This window comes from Frankliniella occidentalis, unplaced genomic scaffold, assembly GCF_000697945.3.
Source record: "Frankliniella occidentalis isolate FOCC.00 unplaced genomic scaffold, Focc_3.1 Scaffold11, whole genome shotgun sequence".
In the NCBI taxonomy this organism is placed as follows: domain Eukaryota; kingdom Metazoa; phylum Arthropoda; class Insecta; order Thysanoptera; family Thripidae; genus Frankliniella; species Frankliniella occidentalis.
In genome coordinates this window covers 1932469-1951854 of record NW_026267141.1, presented here as the reverse complement: position 1 = coordinate 1951854, position 19386 = coordinate 1932469, and the positions used below count along the sequence as shown (strand labels likewise).

The following is a 19386-nucleotide window of genomic DNA, read 5'->3' as shown; positions in this document are numbered from 1 at the left end:
ACCGACTGAGTTTCATTGGAATTGTATTTCTGTTTGCTTGTTTATTGTCTTTCCGCACGATGTGACTTGAAATTTTCAGGGACGTTTGTACCATAAAATGACGGAATTTAAAAATAAACATCGTAGCCCAACAATTGTAGAATTTTAAAGGCCAAAATGCTGTCCTCAATGTCTCACAATTTTTGCCCTAAAGTGAAGTTTTCGAGGGAAAAAACACACCAAAAATGGGCACCTATTTGTACATTACGTCAAACAAGAGTGCTTTAATAAAGGTAGATGGAAACAGATCCCGTAAAAGTCGACATTTAAAGAAATCAGTGGAACGGTTCTTGAGTAGTCAGATGCCTGTTCAATAAGCTTGTCGTTGCTAGTCCTCTTTCGAATGAGGGGTTCCGAAAGTAAATTGGAAAGTTCCAAAACTTCGACTTTTAAGTGAAATGATAGGACGGAATAGGCATATTGGAAAGATCTTCAATTTCCTTACGACCCCCTCTTAGTACTATCATAGGCAGATGCCTAAGAGCGACGCTACGTGGACAAATGCGAGGCTATAGGCGTAGTGTTAGAGGTGCACCCCCACGGTCAACGTACTGTCTTGAGCGCGGGGTGCACGCATAAAAGCCTGTTTGCTAAAATAGCAAACTTCAGGTTCTTCCGTTTTTCTGTTGCAGCAAACACATTTTTTTTTCCGCTGTTTTAGCAAAAGGTTTTGCTGTTTCAGCAAACAGTTTGCTAAAACAGCAAAACCTTTTGCTATCTCTGCTAAATGTTTTGCTGTGACCATAGCGACTACCTATTTTCTCCGCTATGATCACAGCAAAACATTCAGCATTTAGCGAACAGGCTTTTTTGCGTGTGTGGATGTATCCCCTCCTAGCCGATCATCAGGTGCGATAGATGTAGCCCCTCTGCTCTCCCTATTAAAAGGGACTCTTATTCGTCGCTCACCTGAAATGTGATCGATCATCTTTGCGGTGAATTTTGTAATAAATCGTACATATTGCATTCAGTTTTTAGAACTTAAGCAGTATTTTGTATGGAGTTTGTAATACGAAAAACTTTTTTCTAGAGAATTTGAAAATACCTGTCCTGTTTTTGTCTTAGAGATCTCCGCGGCTGCACGGTCCGAGTCTGCCACAGCACCAATTCCATAGACAGCAAATATTGCAGCCTGTGGGATAGGCAACTAAACCCGGATTCTGTTGATTTCCTCAAACGGAGTATAATAACAGCAGCAGCCAAGTACGGCAACTTTCAAGCAAAGTGGTGGGATGATACTACATCACTATATAATAAGTTTACCAACGGCAGTTTTTCAGGTGATTGCTTCTGTCTTAAAATGTGACTAAACACATACAGCCATCTCATATACAAGGGAGAGGACGAAGATCCTACACTGTGCTCTCGAAGAGAATTGTTTACATATTGACGATATTTAGGTCAAACTAAACCAAAACGTAACCGAAACCAACTAAAACAGCCCCATTGTTTGCATGTGTATTATAGGTAGATTTACTGTATCTTTCATTGATGTAGCAAAAAAGTTTGCCAACTGATGATGTGTCTCGTCATGTCTTTCATTTTTGTTTTACTACGCATTGCAATGCGACAACATGTTGTCAGGAAATCAATTCTGACTTTTTAATAAGAAAGGTGAGAATGGTAGTTTCATAAGTGGGCCATTTCTTTTCGACGGAAATTGCTTTTGTTCGTTTGCCCTGTTTCTACGAAAAGAAAGATACTGTTGCGAAGTGGATTCGTCTTTTGTCCTTTTAGTTAAATCGTTTTGGTATTGCATCAAGTACAAGGCATATGCAAGATAAATCTTGACTGGCCCGAAAACAGAACTTACCTTGGGTCACCTCCAGTACAAAATAAACTTGCAGCAAGGGAAACTTTTTTTTACCCAGAAGCTATTTATCTTGATGCACTCCATTAGATACAAAGCGATATAAAAATACTTATTGAGTCGGACTTAGTGAAAAGTACATTTCAGGGCTGAAAATAATGCACCGGATGTCCAAAACGGATGCAGCTAATGGACCCCAAAAATATTGTGAAATGTGAGCCGTAGCCTAAGCCTCTCCCTGCGTGGTTTGTACTAGCACGCGATTGCGAGCGTAGAGAACGAGAAATCAAAATCTGATCCATAATAAGTTTATTTGCTTTAAGAAAATCCTCTTAATTACTTTGGATTATTAATATCCTTATAGATTATTCTTTCCCCCCAAAAGGGAGAATACCAATTCCTTTAGAGATATTATCATTCTTCTTCCGTGAAAAGGGTAATTGTAATATTATAAAGCATGGTTGGTCCAGTGAATTATTATTACTCTAAGTAATAACAAACATCGCAGTGCTGTGCGCTCTATTTTAAGCCAATTTTTTCCCGTTACCCTTGCAATGTCACCGGTCCAGCCACTTAGGAATTTATGGTGTGGCTTTGGTCATACTGGAAAAACAAAAGTAGGACAAATGCCGGTCTAGGGATGTTACATATTAATGTCTTCGTGCGAGCTCAAAAGTCTCGAAGTCATAAAAATTTAGCACCGTTGGGCAGGTTCTATGCCATTCCGTACCAATTTTTTTTTTCAGTGAATTAACTGAATCCTTTAAATTTCTTTTAGGAAGCCTGGGGCGCCTCCAACGCGGTGAATGTGACTTTGCTGTGGGAATGTTTGGACTCTTGCCGACTAGAATCCAATACCTACAACCCACTTGCACTGTCGTCGAGGTATGTCGCGGCGCTTCTTTTGTTCGCAGCCGTTGTAGCCTTGTGGGCTCAATTGGGACACTCTAGAGCCTTCTTCTAGACAGTGTCACAAGAACCGCGTCTGCAGCACTGTGGCCTCACATTCAATAAACAGGGAACTGTTTGCCGAGAACATGGTGTAACACCCAAGTTGCCCTCGGTCTGCCCTCACAGGTTTAGCACTCCTACGTGCCCCTTTTTCACATTGTAGTGTAGCGAGAACTATGTGACTCAGTATTCTAATAGATGTATAACGTCACAGTCTTTTATTGCGACCTCACAGTGTTTGATTAGGAGTGTATTCGGGGGAGTAAGGAGGAATGTGGTGCATAGCAATAAGCCACTTACTCTGAACTGTTCTGGACAGCGAAGCTATCGAGAACACGATTGTTCTAGCAAGTAAAATAGTGCTGGGGTACTCGGAGTACCTCCCCCCACTGAGAGACGAGGCAACAGTGTGGTTCGTGTTTGTTACAAAAACTCCATCTAGCACCTGGTTACATTAAAATAAACGAAAATTTCGCGAGAACAGTTACTAGACTTATTTCGGATATAAACCAACACGCTGTCGCTTAAATTAATCAGTTTTGCAGAGATAGTCATAGTAAGTTCCCTTGTCAATTGAAAATTATTGTGCCGAGACCTGTGAGCTTGTGTAAAGAGAGGATACGGACCGAAATTGGTTCAGTCTCTCCAAAAAATAACAGAACTCATTCATTTGTCAAATAACGATAAAATCCCCTGCAGTCGAAGTAACGTACTGTATTTGATAGGTGACGCAGGAGATACACATTCGTTGCCAAGGTAACCATCGTAAACGCGGCCACCTGTCTACCATACTCGCAAGGCTGTGGCTATCCGGATTAGAGGCCTTGCTGGTCTTGGCGGCTGTCACGACGATCATCGCCAAGGTCCTCGTGGCACGCTGCTCGTTGTCCTCACCGAGAACCTCATCGTGGTGGACTGCCGCTATTTCTAGGTTCGATATTTTCTTTACGTTTTTCTCGTTTGTACGTTGGTTATGGACTTTGTCGTTCAACAATGAATGTTTACTTGCGCAGTATGTAAATTTAAGATTTTGTTCAGAACACTCTCAGCCCGTTACTGACATTTTGCAAATAGACAAGGAACAAGGTTCATACAGGAGTAATACGGGTGTATGTCATCCCCCACTTTTTTAAAACACCTAATTTAATTGACAACTTGTTCCTCAGACTTAAATTACGTAAAATCCTTCATAAAGAATGTATTGTAATGAATCTTTGCATCAACATATTTGATTTAACAAACAAGTACACCATGCAAGACTTGTCTCAAACCACTAGAAACAGATTTTTAAGAAATATACTTGCCAAGTCAGAAAATTATTCGGTTGAATTGCGCGTAATACTCACAAATTTTGTGAGTAATGCTGATGGTTTTGTCAGGAACTACCTAAAAGCAGCATCCTAAGCACTTCTAAATGAAATATTCAGTATTACTTACAAAGTTCGCGCTGACCCGAGACCGCAGTATACTGACTCATCCGACCGGGGTCCGATCTTAGCTGACGTGTGCATGACCTACGACTGAACGAGTTGAAAGTAGCCAATCTTGGAGCGCCTCGAGCCGACATGGCGCTGACAGCGAATCAGTTTACATCAGCAAACTATCAGTTCACCCGACGCCAACTGCATGAACCTGAATGAATCAGCCAAATACCAGTACTCAGTTTGACGCAGTACCCTAAATCGACTGCGGGAAGCTGTACAGCTACTGAGTCACTCTCAGTTTCTCTATTCAGTTAGCGTCAGTCGCAGTTCAGCTTCTGCTTTGAATGCTTTTGGCTGGACGTCAGCTGAGTGGACCTCAGTAGCCACGACTCAGCAAACAGCAGTTCGATTTAGTACAGCTGATCAATGCGTGGACTGAACCGCTATCCAGCTCCCCGAATCAGGTGTTAGTCAGTTCTACGCAGTAACAAAAATGTACTGCGGAAAGCTGTACCGTTGCTTGTCTCCTGAGTCTCACTGAGTTTCTCAATGCAGCCAGCGTCAGGTCCGCTCAGCACTACATCAGTTACCCGTTCAGTTACTATCAGTTACCTCAGAAAATGGTCAGCGCAACGCAGCTGACGTTCAGTCTTATTTCACTTACGATTTCAGTTTCTCTCAGTTTCGTCAGTAATTGTACACGTGAGCGTAAAGACGTCAGTCTCAGGTTGGCTTTGAGGTTGGTAAAGTCAGTTGATAGCTTGATCAGCTTCGGGACAGCGTAAAGAAGTTTAGTTTCAGTTAACGTCAGTTCCACGCAGCTGTACATCATTAAAATATCAGTGGACCGCAGCCTCGGATCAGCTCATTTTTTCGCACAGGTGAGTATTACTTGCAACTTTGAGAGTAGTAATACTGTATAAATGAATTCATTGCCTGCTTGCAAAATGTCGCGAAATGCAGTTTACGGGCTGAAATTTCACGATTCTTTGAGGACCACGGCCACTGTCAAAAATGGCAACTGGTAATCACTACAGAATAATGGTCTGGTATTTTGTTCCAGTATGATTGTGAAGTTTTGTCCCTCAAATAATAGTCTGACGGATTTTGACCGTAGTATGAAAGTAGGAGAAGTATACACACCAAAGGAAGTGCGTGGCCTCTGAAATCAACGATAGTGGGCTAAAATGTTCACAAAGCGATACCTTCCGTCGAGAAAGGCTCAGCCGCGCGACCGCTGCAGAAAAAGGCTTGGCCGAGCGACGGCTACTGTAAACTGTAAATTTTCTGAAAATGGCAAACGATAGGTGAAGCATTTCTACGTCGTTTGCCGCTTTCAGAAAATGTATATCTTAGACCACCGATTTTTCCTAGCGCCTCAAACGTCCATGTACGTCGCGCGGCCAAAATGCAACTGAGTCTTTCTTAGCAGCCTCCCGCTGACTGAGCCGTTTTCAGTAGCCATCGCTCGGCCAGGCCTTTTTCTGCAGCGGTCGCGCGGCTGAGCCTTTCTCGACGGAAGGTATCGAAAGGCAGTCCAGAAACATTATTTCTGGCCCTACTCCCCTTGCTCACGCGACAACCCTCGTTGAAGGGGTTCAACTTCTCGCGCGTCTGTTTTATATTTTCCAATAATTTTCGAACTATTTCCCGTGTCGATGTGGTTGCCTCAGCGCGGCCTCTGAAGCCAAGTTTCATGTACTTTCCGTTTATAGGCCCCGTAGAGGACTATTGCTCGGGTGTTGCTGGCGCCTTTTCAGCTTTCATCCTTAATTAATCTCGTGGCAGCCTCTAGATCCGTCCAAGCGATTCCAATAAATTTTTAATGAAAAATCAAGCGGAAAATTAGTAAAACCTTTTCTTTAAGCTTAATGTCCTTATGTCAATCTAACAGTACATTTTCGAGAAAATTTTGCTCAAGCGTCAAAAATTTGAAGAAAACCGTCGATTCGACAACAATGGTCCGCAAACTTTCGTTTGTCTCCTTCGATCCTACCGCCGTCCCTGTTAGTTTAAGGCGTAAATGGATTGAATTCAAACTTGAAGACTAGGAAACCAGCTTTCCCTGAAGTATTTTTTTTTCCATACAACATTTCAGTGACAAACGGCAACGGTTCAAAAATCAAACCATTATTTGACGTGTGCCGTGTTGCGCATTTTTCGTGCGTCGGTTCTCTCCTGTTCATTAAAAATGGGAAATGGAAGGGAGCCGAATAAAGAACAAACGTACAAGCGTTTGTTGTTGAAAACGCACCATTTGAAATGGCAATAACGACGATCTTTTGCCTCAAATACGTCGTTTTTGTTGTTTTTGAAATGCTTGTGTCAAAAATAGGTCTGCCATGGACACTTGGTCACAACTAGTTGAGGTAACGATGCCTCCAGCTCAGGGGGTGCTCCCATCTACTCAGAGCGGGCGGTACGTGTCAGCTGCCTGGCTCATCTTTGCGCTCAACGTCAACGTGGCTGTCAAGGCCCTGCTGTCGGCAGAGATTGCAGATGCAACATTCCCAGCTCCATCGCTGGAGGTACAAGGACCGGAGTCGAACGAACGTTATTAATATAATCTGAAATGACGATAGGACCAGGCCCATGTAAATTTCATTGGTTTAACACATTTTGGGTTATTATGACAAATCGCTCTTCCCAGTGTGATTACACCACAAAGAATAACTTTTATCGTTTTTCGTTTCACTTTACCGATAAAGTACATTGAATATGCTCTGAGACCTCCAGGAACTTCAAAATGACCCTGGCTTCAGCATCGGGGTCTGGTCAGCGGTTCAAGAAGTAGCATTGCTAGAGATGGGCATCACCGAAAACCATTTTACGCAATGCGAGGGTCGAGAGGGACTTCGTGATTGTGAGAAACGGTTCCACGCAGAAGATCGGTTCGGAGTAATAAGGGGCCGGGAAGTGACCGTGACTTTTAAGGTAAAGAAACTTCAGCTTACCCAATCTATGCATCATTGTTCAAAGTTATTCTTTACAGATTAACAGAGTTGCGACCTGTCCCTCATTTTCGCTGAGCGAAGCTCAGTCCAAGTTGCTGAGGGGTCAGGCGTTGTCTCGGTCGTGAGTCTGTCTGTCCGTGTCTGCGTTCCTCTTTTTCTCGAAAACGGCTGCACCTATGACGGAATGCGAGTTTGCCTTATCATCTATGATTTAGAGGAGACCCAGTCTCCCCTTTTCGTTCGCTACGGACTAATTTGAAAAATTTGGTCCTTTTTTCATCGGAGGGAGCTTCAGATGTTGTTGTTTCGGTGGTGGCTACACTGAGTGGAAAAGAGCGCGAACACGCAAATGGCTCCTTGCACCCACTTCGAGACTTTCTGATTTTCTCACACGTGATCATAATGTCAGATGGTCAAACCGAGTGCGAAATTTTTAGTTTTAGAGTTGCGGAACTGGACCTACGAAGTTTCGCGAGTGTCCTGTGAGAAGAGACGAAAGTGATATTTTGAATGGTTTACGTGTTTACTTACGTAAGTTGGAGGGGGGAAGGGGGTAGTGGTTCGGGAGAAATGTAAAAAAGGCAACTATTGTTTCGAGTTCATCTTGACAAAAGAAAACGAAAAAGTTTTATGCTCCAAGACGATCGGAATCGAAATAGCAGAGTTATGTTCTAATGTTCAAATATTTTAGCCAATATCGTTAACTCAGGTAGGATAGGCCCATCAAAATCAGAGCAAGGTATATCACTTTCCTAAATTAACTAGCTTTGTCTGGAGTCACATTATGTTTAATGATATCCAATAAAATGGTGGGAGCATTTAAATCAAACTCTATGATACGATACATTATAGAACTTAAATTAAATATACTTTAGCGAGTCGTGATCCTTCAAATGCTTCGGAGAGATCTGATAAAAATGAATATGAGAGCGACAAGTTATACTTGTCGTAGGTGAGAAGTTTAAATGTATTTTGAAATCATGTTAAATATTAGGGTATTTTATTTCACTTCAACCAGAGGCAACCCAATAGAATTTCAACTTTCACAAATAAAATGAATTGAATGAAATGGGAGGCATCAAGCATCATGTGGCATTACAGAAAAGGGTAAATTGAGTAGGGGGAGGGCAGTGGGGATAGGAAGGGACAGTAGCAGACATGTTCTGTATGTGAACTTCGGGAACGCATAAATTTAAGCCCCCACCCCCCTCTTTCTCCAGCCGATGTTACAGTTGTGTGTTTACCAAAACAAATCAACCATGCATTTTGATGAATAGAAACCAGGCTTCCCAGTATCAAGCTTTTCTAGTGGACTTCCAAATCTGTTATACTGCATAGTAATTAATCAAGTTCACTACACACTAAAAGTGCCTGTTGTAGAGAGAGAGGTGCAAGGGATTTGAACTCTAGTTGAATACAGCGACCCAACCAGACCAGGCCGTGGTTTAAGGTCCGGCTGGTCCCTCCCCCCATCTCTCACGTTCAAGGAGCAGAATCGGTTGCCTACCTACTAGGCGGACCCTCATTCATTATAGTTTTGTTCTATATTTGTTACGTCTTCTGTTATATTAATGCACTTCGCTCAGCTACCCCGTGCATAATGTTAACGCACGGGGCCCTACGTAAAACAAGGAGGACATATGTTGTATTCTTCCTTCTCTTCATCCTTTTCTTCATCCTTCTCTTCCTCATCAACGTCCTCTGAACCTGAACTGTCCTCTGAATCTGAACTGCTGCCAATTATTGTATTTGTACCAGCAACTGAGTATTCCAAATCACTCTCACCCTCTCCACTGCCCTTCTTGATGCTCTTCAACATTTCCTTGTGCACCACCTTCTCTTCATCAGTCAGGCTGTTCAAAATCTGCGACTTCAATTCATTCCTTAGTTTTGAAGTATGTTTGATGAGCCTTGCCCTCACTGAGTCGAAATCGCACTTGTCGCAGTTGTAGGTCCACGAGCAGTGGAGCATTATTCCTGTAACAATAACAAGACCAGTTTGAGAAAAAGTGAAATCACTCAGGTAAAAAATCAAACTTGATTGACTATGCTGACTTACTTATCATTATTGAAATCCACTCTGGTGGAATGAACTTGAACTTCTCCTTTTTTTTAAATCGACAGAGAATTCAAGAGCTTTTCCCTTGCACATGAGATCGCAGAGACGATCGGTCCTACATTGATACAGTTGCCATGTCAGCCCCGTTTGACCATTTGACAGAGTGAGTGAAGTGAGCCAGGATGCACCTGGCCCGCAGCTTCCCGCCAGCGCTCCCTGTCGGCTGGCCATCCGAGTGGACAGGCACTGGTCGCACTTGGTCTCTTCCTCCTTCCTTTCCCTCCCACACCCCACTTTCCCTTTTAATCAGAGTTTCGTCTCAACAAAATAACCAATTATTACACATGATTACAATTTTGTTTTAAGTTTATTTTTCCATAACTTGTAAAACGGAATTTCAATTTGAAATGCGAGTCTTCTTCTGAGGCATCCGCCAGCGATCAACATCTATGAATGTGTGAAAGTGATATACTTAAAAGATATTTAAATGTCTATTTAGATAGACATTTGACATTCATTGACAAGTGTTGGTCGCTCTAGCGGTTCACGTACGGGTTAACTTTTGCTGGCGCCTGTCACGGACTCGGTAGACAAGCCCGCCGCGCAGCAAAGTGAAACAGGTGGCCCACCCCGGAGTAAAGTGCGTATCGCACCGCCCACTCGAGGGGGTGAGGGTAATAGCGTTTTAGCTGGGGATTCTGCAGGGACTGATGTGGGATGATGCCTCCGGATATTTCCCGGTAATCCTCAGGGATGTAATGGAGGACTACAGGGATAGGATTCTAGAATGTTTTCCGCGGGCCCATAGAAAATCAGTAAGCGAAATTCTGTAGGGACTGCTGAGGGAGGTTTTTGAGGGATGTCTACAGTTAATTCCCGCAAATACCTGGAGATGTTGGGTGAGGATTTAATAGGGACCACTCAGGTATTTGCAGGGATCCACCAGTGAGAATAATCTCCAGGTATTTTGAGGGAGTAATTCCCTAGGATCCTCCAGGGATGTGGTTTGCGGTGGACTCTGAATACAGGCAAGGCGGTGAAAACCCAGGGACTTCAGATATCATAAATATCACAGAATTTCGCCAGGATTATCACAAGGATTGTCTCAAGGACAGCAGAGGGACAACAAAATCTGGAGGGACTTCTGGGGATCGGTGAAGGACAATCCCTCAGTGTCCCCCTGTCCATCAGGGTCATCAGTTTCTTTAGTGCCACGCGCTAACTGTTACCTTTCTGTACACAACCTTCGTATTGTAATTTTGCCAAGCCGAGAGGTTAAATTTGGAGCGGGGTTTGCATTAATAATTGTATAGTAGAGTTACTTTTCTTATACCAACAAAATCCTTATCCCTACAGTGTCTGCCGCCTTGCACCCACAGGCTCTCCAGCACCCTACCACCTCAGCAGGCGGTCTTCTACGCGAGAAAGGCATATCCCCTGCTACCTATGCTTGACAAAGTCATACTGCGTCTGCACAGCAGCGGCATCCTGGGCCACTGGATCAAACAGGACTGGTAAGCATGAGCATCTCTGGCCATAGCGCGTCCACTCTTGATGTTAGAGTAAATGTTTGTCCACAAATTAGTACAAATTAGTACAAAATAATATTACTTTTGGCTCCCCGTAGAAACAGATGTGAGCGCTAATCAAACACTTGCAAGTGCCAGTCCAAGACACAAGTAATAATCTAACGTGTTGCATCGATTATTTTTTTATTTTTTATTTTTTGGAATGGCCAAAAGGAACGTTGTGATAATGATGTGCTTTTTATGTTTTCTTAGGTGGGAAATGGCACAGGGCCATGTACGCCTAAACAACACTTCATCGATGAGTGCACGTGTTGAGTGGGACGCTTTCTTTATCCTTTTCGCTGGCCTCGCTTTGTCTGCTGCGGCATTCCTTTTTGAAATCAGTCAGAACGCGATCACAGCGCTCTTTTTTGTTCCCCTGAACCTGCGTAATGGTCAACTTGCATTGAGGAGGCCAGTATCAGTTTGGGACGTAATCTTGTTTCCGGGTCGCTGGTCAATACGCCCCCACCGAAATTCGCAATTAAACGACTACACAAGCTAGAGGAAGAGGTCCCTACGGAACCTGCAAGTACCTGACAAGTGGGCAAGTTTCTTGGGTTTAGATTAGCAGCTCGCGCTGCTTCTCTTGGTGATTACAATTTAGTAGTGATATAATACGAAAATTTCCTTTTCTAGTTTTCCACTACTTTATAACCAGCGATCATACAATTTATTGGTACCTTGACACCTGTTTCAGTTTTTATCATGAATATGTAGGATGTACATTGTATGGAAAAAGCCGTGGAGAAAAGGAGGGCTAGGATACGTTTTGTTCTGAAACGACTTTACGCAGACGTGAGGTCTCCAGCGAGTGACTTAATACGGCATGCCTCAGCACTCCAGACAGTGGTGGACTTAACGGTTCTCCTCGTGAGGCAAGCGACGATGGGCTTCGTGAGCTTCTCCTTGGTTGCGCCCTCAAACAGGGCATCGATGCCCTCGAAGCGGCCGACGTCACTTGGGGGGTCAAAGTCACCGCGAGCGTGCACTTAGCAGAGGCATTCGGCCAAGTGCGGCCAGGCGGTCGTTGATCTCTTCGATCTGGTCGTCCGAGTAAATGTACTGCACAGGGAACAGCCAGCATAAACTCTTCCACCGCGCAAAAAAGCCCGTCTGCTAAATTAGCAAAAGACAGGGGTCCACGTTTTGATGTTCTATCAAATAACATATTTTTGTTTTCGCTGAACAAAGGTTTTTGCTGTTTCAGCAAAAGTTTTTGCTATCTCTGCTATATGTTTTGCGACCATAGCAGCTTGTGGTTTTTAAATAAAATCTGAAATACATTTTGGTGGTTGTTTTGAAGTGTGGCGGTTGAATTTAAACGTCAGTGAACCTCTATGATGTAGTTTAAACTTTGGGGAGCTTCGACATTTATTTTGAAGTTCAGGGAACTTCAACGTTTTCTTTAATGCATCCATTGATTAAAGTACTGTACCTCCTGTGTCTTCTTTATACTCAGTCAGTACCAGACCGATGATGCTTCAATAATTGGCGCAGTTGGTTTGGCTGAGAAAAGGGGAAGGGGCAGACCGAACTCTATGTATATCAAATGGTGCACCCTTTCAAATACAATACTGAAACAATTTGTTTCTGGTCATAATCGATCTGTTTTTTCGATAACTTTGAAATAGTTTTGAGTTTACCATTGCTCAGCCAACAGCCGGCCAGCGTCTATCGAGATCTTCCGCAAGTTTTCTTTCCTTAAACATGGTGACGAGTTCGATGCTCCCTCTCCTTTCCTATTTTTAACTAACTGGATTCGCCCACGAGCAACAGAAACGCATGGAAATATAATAAGACAATTTCTGTACAAAGATTGTTTTCAAAGTATATCACTACTGTGACGAACAAGTACAAGTTCAATCCACCTTTGTCGGTCTGTGGCTGTTGCCCTCTCTGCGCCGGGCCTGTAGGCAACCCAGCTAGGGTGGCCCAAAAAAAATCAAAATATTCGGAGAGAGCAACGCTGGTCAAAATCGAGTAGTGGATGAAAAATAAAAGCTTACGTGTTTTTTCCTTTTGCTGTGAGATCACTCTAAATAACTGCTCAAAGCCCTTAAACTTTAGACAGGGTCCTAAGTGCATTGCGCGAGGTATTTGAACACGAAGTTTTGCTCCGATTTCAACGACACGGGTATCACTTTATTCGTCCTTTTCTGCTGAGAAAGTATATGTGTCTACGTGGGCTGTAGGTGCTACGGTTCAGATTTTATCGCGTTTTTACTTCAGCCGATTTCCAAAAAAGTGCAATTTTTACTCGTTTTTTGTCTGTTTTGGAGCCTTAAGCGATCCCAAGCCGACACCTAGGGCTGATATCACTTGTCCTTGCACCAGCCAATATTCTTGGACCCCGACACGGGCATTTGAGTGCATTGCCTACCCTCCAGGGGCACGGAATTCTCGCGAATTCAACACAAAGTTTGACTTTGGGTCAAAATAGCGAACTGAGACGAAAAAAATCGATGGCAATGCGCCTACATGCACTCCTTTAGCAACACTAAGTGCATACAAAAAAATTTAAAATTACTTAAAATTTAAAAAATTAAAAACTTGCTAAAACCTGTTAAATCCTGTCTTTTTTTTTTTTTTTTTAATTTTTGCACTTAGTGTTGCGAAAGGAATGCATGTAGGCGCATTGCCGTCGATTTTTATCGTCTCAGTTCGCTATTTTGACCCAAAGTCCAATTTTGTGTTGAATTCGCGAGAATTCCGTGCCCCTGGAGGGTAGGCAATGCACTCAAATGCCCGTGTCGGGGTCCAAGAATATTGGCTGGTGCAAGGACAAGTGATATCAGCCCTAGGTGTCGGCTTGGGATCGCTTAAGGCTCCAAAACAGACAAAAAACGAGTAAAAATTGCACTTTTTTGGAAATCGGCTGAAGTAAAAACGCGATAAAATCTGAACCGTAGCACCTACAGCCCGCGTAGACACATATTCTTTCTCAGCAGAAAAGGACGAATGAAGTGATACCCGTGTCGTTGAAATCGGAGCAAAACTTCGTGTTCAAATACCTCGCGCAATGCACTTAGGACCCTGTCTAAAGTTTAAGGGCTTTGAGCAGTTATTTAGAGTGATCTCACAGCAAAAGGAAAAAACACGTAAGCTTTTATTTTTCATCCACTACTCGATTTTGACCAGCGTTGCTCTCTCCGAATATTTTGATTTTTTCTTGGGCCACCCTAAGCCCAGCGGGCATCAAGCGCACAGGTCACGTCACAAGTTGAGCGAGCGTCTTTCCGGCTCGTGCACTCTGTGGTTAGATAAGCCAGCAGCGATACAAGACAGTTAATTTCGGTAATAACCAATGGGGTTAATAGGATTGATAAATTATAAATAGGATTATTGTTTGCTGTGTACCGCCGTTCTGAACAGAAGCCAGCCTTTTAAAGGAGTCAGATTAGGAAAGTTGTTCATCATAGTTGATTTTATTCCTAAACTAATATTGCTGGTTGTCGTCTCATCACCGTCCAAACGCAAGTAAGTTTACTGGGCCACCGTGTGTCATAATCCGCGATTCTTCGTCTATTAAAGAACTTTCGCAGTCCACTGAATTTCCCTCTTGATATTATTTTCCAATTATGTGGCGAAGTGCGGCTCTACCATAGTAAGATCCACGTGCCATCAGAAGTCAGAGACCGCCTTCTTTCCTCTTTCCTCGCCTCTGCGTGCCAGGTCCGTCGAACGCTGCGTTCTTCTTGTCCGTACAACCAGTCGTTGGGTGTCCTTGGATAGACGATGACTTGCAGTCTTCGTGAGACCGGGTCGGGACAGCAGCAGCTCTCGGCTGTTGTTTCGACCTCGTGTCACCTCACGTGGGTCCATTTATGTGTGTCTGCGCAGTCAGCTGATTTTGAAATCCGTTGCTGTCATGGTGGGAGCACTAGAGTCGTGCAACTAGAGTCGATAATTCTCAAATGCACAGTCTCAGCTTCGGGTGCTGGTGGGTGCTCGCTAACATCAATGAGCCTTGGCCTTGGCCCTGGTGCACTGTGGGCTGCTCGCCGAGGAGAGGGCCTTGAGGAGGCGGGCGAGGAGCCAGAGCGCGAGGCCTGCGGCCAGCGCGGTGGCGGCCAGGATGTCCAGCATCCAGACCTCGTACCAGCGCAGGCGCAGCGCGGGCGAGCGCAGGTGTGGGGCGCCGCCCGTGCGCGCCACCATCTCCCCGAACCAGGCGGCGCGCTCTACCGGCGGCTCCTTCTGGTCGCGCACCGCGCTCTGCACCACCTTCATCGCCTCGCGGTATCTACAAACAAAACGACAGATGGTATTATACACATTCACATTACATATTCATATTCACAAGTACAGGTGGTGTTGGACTATCAGTATGACAAACTAATATTTACAATATATACAATGCAATGTGAAAGTTTGCTCTTCATTCAACATTTGAACGGCTCAGGTGTGGTGGCACATTCACGAGGGAACCCGAGGACTCTTGAAACAACAGCTCTGTGAAAGATGCTGGGAACATTTTCATAGAAGGAAAGCATTGCGGCCTGCCCGCAGGAGTGGATTTAGAGGGGGGCCTTACTGTGGGCCTTGCCTACTATTTTCAAAGGGTTTGCAGGGCAAATTGCCTATCTTTCAGACAGCTTCCCATATGACTAGGGGGCGATCTAACGCCAGGGGTAGGGGGTCGGTCACACCTTTTCCTCATTTAACCGCAGCTTGCATCCAACAGAAAGATGGTTATTTCAGTTTTTAGCAGATGATACCTTAAATACTTTAACTAAATATAAAGAAAACATAAGTAACTTTAAGGTGTCAGCTAGCTTTTACTCTCGATAAGCAGGAAAGAGAACTAAGAGCAAAACCAGAAATCATTATTTGTGCGCTGGGGGAATAGTGTCCGGCTGGCTGGCTGAGTGTCGCGCCAAGCCCCATTCCTTGCCCTGCCTAACAATACCGAGCCGGATTGGCCCCTTCCCTGACCAACAATACTGGGCCACCGCCGCCAGCCGTCCTGCCCTCCCCGTATATGTCCTCTGCGCCACTAGGCCACCGAATTGCAAGATTGCAAGCAACCAAACAGAATGCAGCTAATGGGATAAAATAAGAACATAGCCTTATTCATAAATTTGTATCATCTGCTTTCAAGATCGATTCTTGATTGAGATTTTTATTTATTTTTAACTTTCTCTGGAAAAATGGAGTGAATTCCTTTCTTCTTGAAAACTTTCACTGAGTAGAGGTTGTTCCTAGGTGTGTGATGCTAATGGTACTGAACCATACCTGGGGTTGTTGATGACGTCGGTGAGCGCCTCGTAGAAGCTTTCCTCGGTTATGGTGCGGTAGATGACCTTACGGCCGATTCCTATTCTCTCTACCTTTTCAGCGTACCGCGGCTGGTCGTCCATGAAGGGCACACCAAGGATGGGCACCCCGTGGTAACTAGCCTCCTGGGTGCCAAGTGCACCATTGTGAGAGATAAAGCAGCGAATGTTGGGGTGTCCTGTGAAAAACACAATTGTCATTCAAGTGCCTTTTCAGTGCAGAAAACAAACACCCGATGAACAGAGCCACGTTCTGTACCCAGAATGTCGTTCTGCGGCAACCACTTGGCGACGCGCACGTTGCGTGGCAGCTTGTCTAAGATATCGTCCTCCTCGTACTTCCACAGCACGCGCTGCTTGATGCGGCCGAACGCCCTTAGGATGGCGTTCCGCTTGTCTTTGTTGAGGGCGGCCGATCTGGACGTCACAAAACTTATGAAGAACCTTGCCCGAAACTGATCTAACATCTAGAAATGTGCGTTACTACCTGACATTCGTTCCGAAGGACATGTACACGAAGCCGTTTGGCGCCGCCTTCTCGTTGACCCAGGCCAGGATGTCGTCAGGCAGGGGCTTCGCGGGCCTGGCCTGCATGCCACCCACCTCGACAATGCTGGGCACTATTGGCATAGACCCGTGCAACCCTGGGTTGGTATTCACCAACGATATGGCTACGTCTTTCTCCAGCTCGGCCAGCGGTGGTGAACCAGGAAAATTCTGGAGACAGAATTTCAAAGAGTTTGAGGGAGCCGCTGTCGGTTGAAGGAGGGGTCCCCAACGACGTTCTAGCGAGTACACTGGCTGCCCTAACTGGAAGACGCAGGAAGATGATGAATAAGATTATGGTCTTTGCGAAGAAAACCTAGGGAAACCGAAAACGTCACTGCGAAAAAAGTTGTAGGTTTCAGGGGAAACTTTTCTTCGACACGTGTCGTAAAGTAACAGTCCAAAATTGTAAAATTACACACTGGGAAATTCTTGCAAAGAATTTTCAAGCAGTAGTGTAAGGAAGTTTGCATTGCAAACTATTTTCTTTGCATTGCAAACTATTTTCTTTGCATTGCAAACTATTTGCTTCGTAAGTTACGAAGAAATGGTTTGCAAGGTTACGAACTAATTATTTGCAGCGTTACGAACGATTTCCTTAGTAAGGTGCGATTAATTAGTTCGCAATCTGAAGGATTTAGTTCACAATGCAAAGCATTTTACAACGCTTGAAAACTCTTTGCAATGCAATGAAGAGTTCTTCGCAAGCTTTTTACAGTGCAAGCACTTTGTATCGACTTGACATTCATCGACGAGCAAGTTCAGGGTGTCATAAACTTACGCTATATTTTGTAAATGTTAATTACAAAATATATCATAAATTTCCGACGGCATTTTCACAGTGATACGAGAAAAGGGAAATTGTAGGTCAAAAAGTTACAGGACTACATAAACATAGTTGCCATAAGCCCAAACGTACCAGTCTACGGCAGGGACCCGTAACTTAACAAAGTTGACGTTACAAAAAAAAAGTTTCACGTTACGTTCCTCGTACCGATATACAAACAAAAATTGATTTGTTACGTTACGTAACTTATAACGGGTAACGTAACAAATGTAATTTTACAAAAATGTAACTTATTTATTATTACGGATACTCCCTAATATCTCACGTTATTGATTTCATGAGCTACAAGCCGAGCCCCTTGCACCGAAAGACCGCTAAAAAATTACTTTCTCAAATACGTTATTTCTCCAAATGCTGTGTAACGTAAATCGCTACAATCAAGTTACGTTACAGTAACGTAACAAAATTATTTACGGGCTTTTAAATTCGTTAAATTCGTGCCGGGAACTTGTAACGTAACGACAGTATGTTAAGTTACGGGTCCCTGGTCTACGGTTTTACCTTAGCGATCATAGTGTCCACGTCTGGCCGGTACACCCAGTCGGTGTACGCCCGCCAGATGATCCAGCGGTACAGACTCTTCGCACGCTCAGTGAAGGTGAGTGGTTGACCGCTATGGGCGCCGACACCACCATAGGGCAGAAGAGAAGGGAAGTAGGGACTGCCCATAATCCGCAGGATTCCCTCGGGCATGTTGTAGGGAGTCATGACGACCATGGGCCGTCTGCCAATTTCGTAATTGAGCTGAAACACATTTGGTTACCTGGGACAACCATGATATGGTAACAAGATTAACTATCATACAGTTATCAGATCCCTGTTTTAGTCCTCACGGCCATTTTGATGTTGTCTTATCCATCACTTCATGGCTGTCCCGAAAGTAACGAGGTTGGCAAACAACATTTGTACAATTTATTACTTGTTCCACATTTTTTCTGATTTTTTTCTGTTAAATCACATTTAAAATTTTAAGAGTGTATTAAACCCGAACACAATTACGTAAAACATAATCTTAGTTTTTAAAACTGTTTACCCACATTCAAACGTATACATCGTAAAAACTACATTACTATGTATAAAACTACAGAACTATTGAATATATAAACGTTGCAATGCAATCGTTTTGAGAAAAAATGTAAAAGGCCGATTCCAGGATGGGGTGTCCATACGTCACGTGATTTGTGAGCGACTGGGAGGTGCTACGGCTTCGTACAAAACATGACTGGATGCGTCTTGAGGATACGAGTCAGGACACGTGTTGTAGAACAACGTAGCGCCTCCAAGTCGCTCACGAATCGCGTAACGGACGCACATTTTTGACCATTGCCCCAGGAATTGCCGAAAACTGGGCAACTATAACAATATTATTGTAATTCACCAAAAATAAAGATTTGCGACATTCCTAATGTTTACTCACAACTTGCGGCGATTCGCACTCGGCCAAACTTCGGCAATCCAAAGGGAGCAGCAAAACGTTGACGTGGTTAGTCGTCAAATACACTCACCCCGATCAATGCCTCCTGCATCGGAAAGTCAAGGACGAAAACGTCAAACTTAGGCTTCTTCAGCTTCAAATAGTTTCGGAGGTCTGCGAACGCCTTCGATTCGAACACAGTATTTGTGGAGACTCTGTAGAAGCCAAACAAAAATTCGACCTCTTCAAACAAGCCGTAGTCGTAAGTCTCTTCGAGGTCAAAGCCCTGTAAAAACATTAAATTTTATTCTGGAAAACAATCATAACTACATTGTAAGTAATGTCTTCAAATATTGACGGAATGGGTCGGTCATTTCTTTAGCCGATCTGAACCGTTTTTCAAGTCAGCGGGAGGGCCGTACCATGCGATAGACGGACCTTCCCGTTCTGTCAAAATAGGCAGGTACAGACCGGTCCATAATAAAATACAAAGGT

General features: G+C 44.0%; 3 protein-coding genes and 1 long non-coding RNA gene across 9 annotated transcripts in view; 1 reads left to right on the top strand and 3 right to left on the bottom strand.

Moving 5' to 3' along the window:
- Positions 1-13024, bottom strand: part of LOC127752366 (uncharacterized) — a 58176-nt gene extending 45152 nt beyond the window's left edge. Inside the window, exon 1 of the long non-coding RNA XR_008012336.1 lies at positions 11497-13024. This is a non-coding gene — a long non-coding RNA (uncharacterized LOC127752366). The remainder of the gene's footprint in view (positions 1-11496) is intronic.
- Positions 1-19386, top strand: part of LOC127752362 (uncharacterized) — a 76435-nt gene that overhangs the window by 34813 nt on the left and 22236 nt on the right. The gene's annotated exons all lie outside the window — the stretch shown is intronic.
- LOC127752364 (bromodomain adjacent to zinc finger domain protein 2B-like) lies at positions 8193-11503 on the bottom strand. Its single transcript, XM_052277611.1, has 2 exons — positions 9238-11503; positions 8193-9155 (listed from the first exon to the last, which is right to left on the bottom strand). Exons 1-2 carry the CDS (start codon positions 9242-9244, stop codon positions 8797-8799), a joined length of 366 nt encoding a protein of 121 aa, XP_052133571.1. The 5' UTR covers positions 9245-11503; the 3' UTR covers positions 8193-8796.
- LOC113207373 (UDP-glycosyltransferase UGT5-like) overlaps positions 14215-19386 on the bottom strand; it is a 20997-nt gene continuing 15825 nt past the window's right edge. For all 3 annotated transcript variants that reach the window (XM_052277585.1, XM_052277583.1, XM_052277584.1), the window contains exons 3-8: positions 18983-19177; positions 17979-18221; positions 16572-16801; positions 16344-16501; positions 16044-16263; positions 14215-15051 (exon numbers count right to left, since the gene is read on the bottom strand). In XM_052277585.1, coding sequence (XP_052133545.1) covers positions 14766-15051; positions 16044-16263; positions 16344-16501; positions 16572-16801; positions 17979-18221; positions 18983-19177 — 1332 coding nt within the window. In that variant the 3' untranslated portion in view covers positions 14215-14765. The remainder of the gene's footprint in view (positions 15052-16043; positions 16264-16343; positions 16502-16571; positions 16802-17978; positions 18222-18982; positions 19178-19386) is intronic.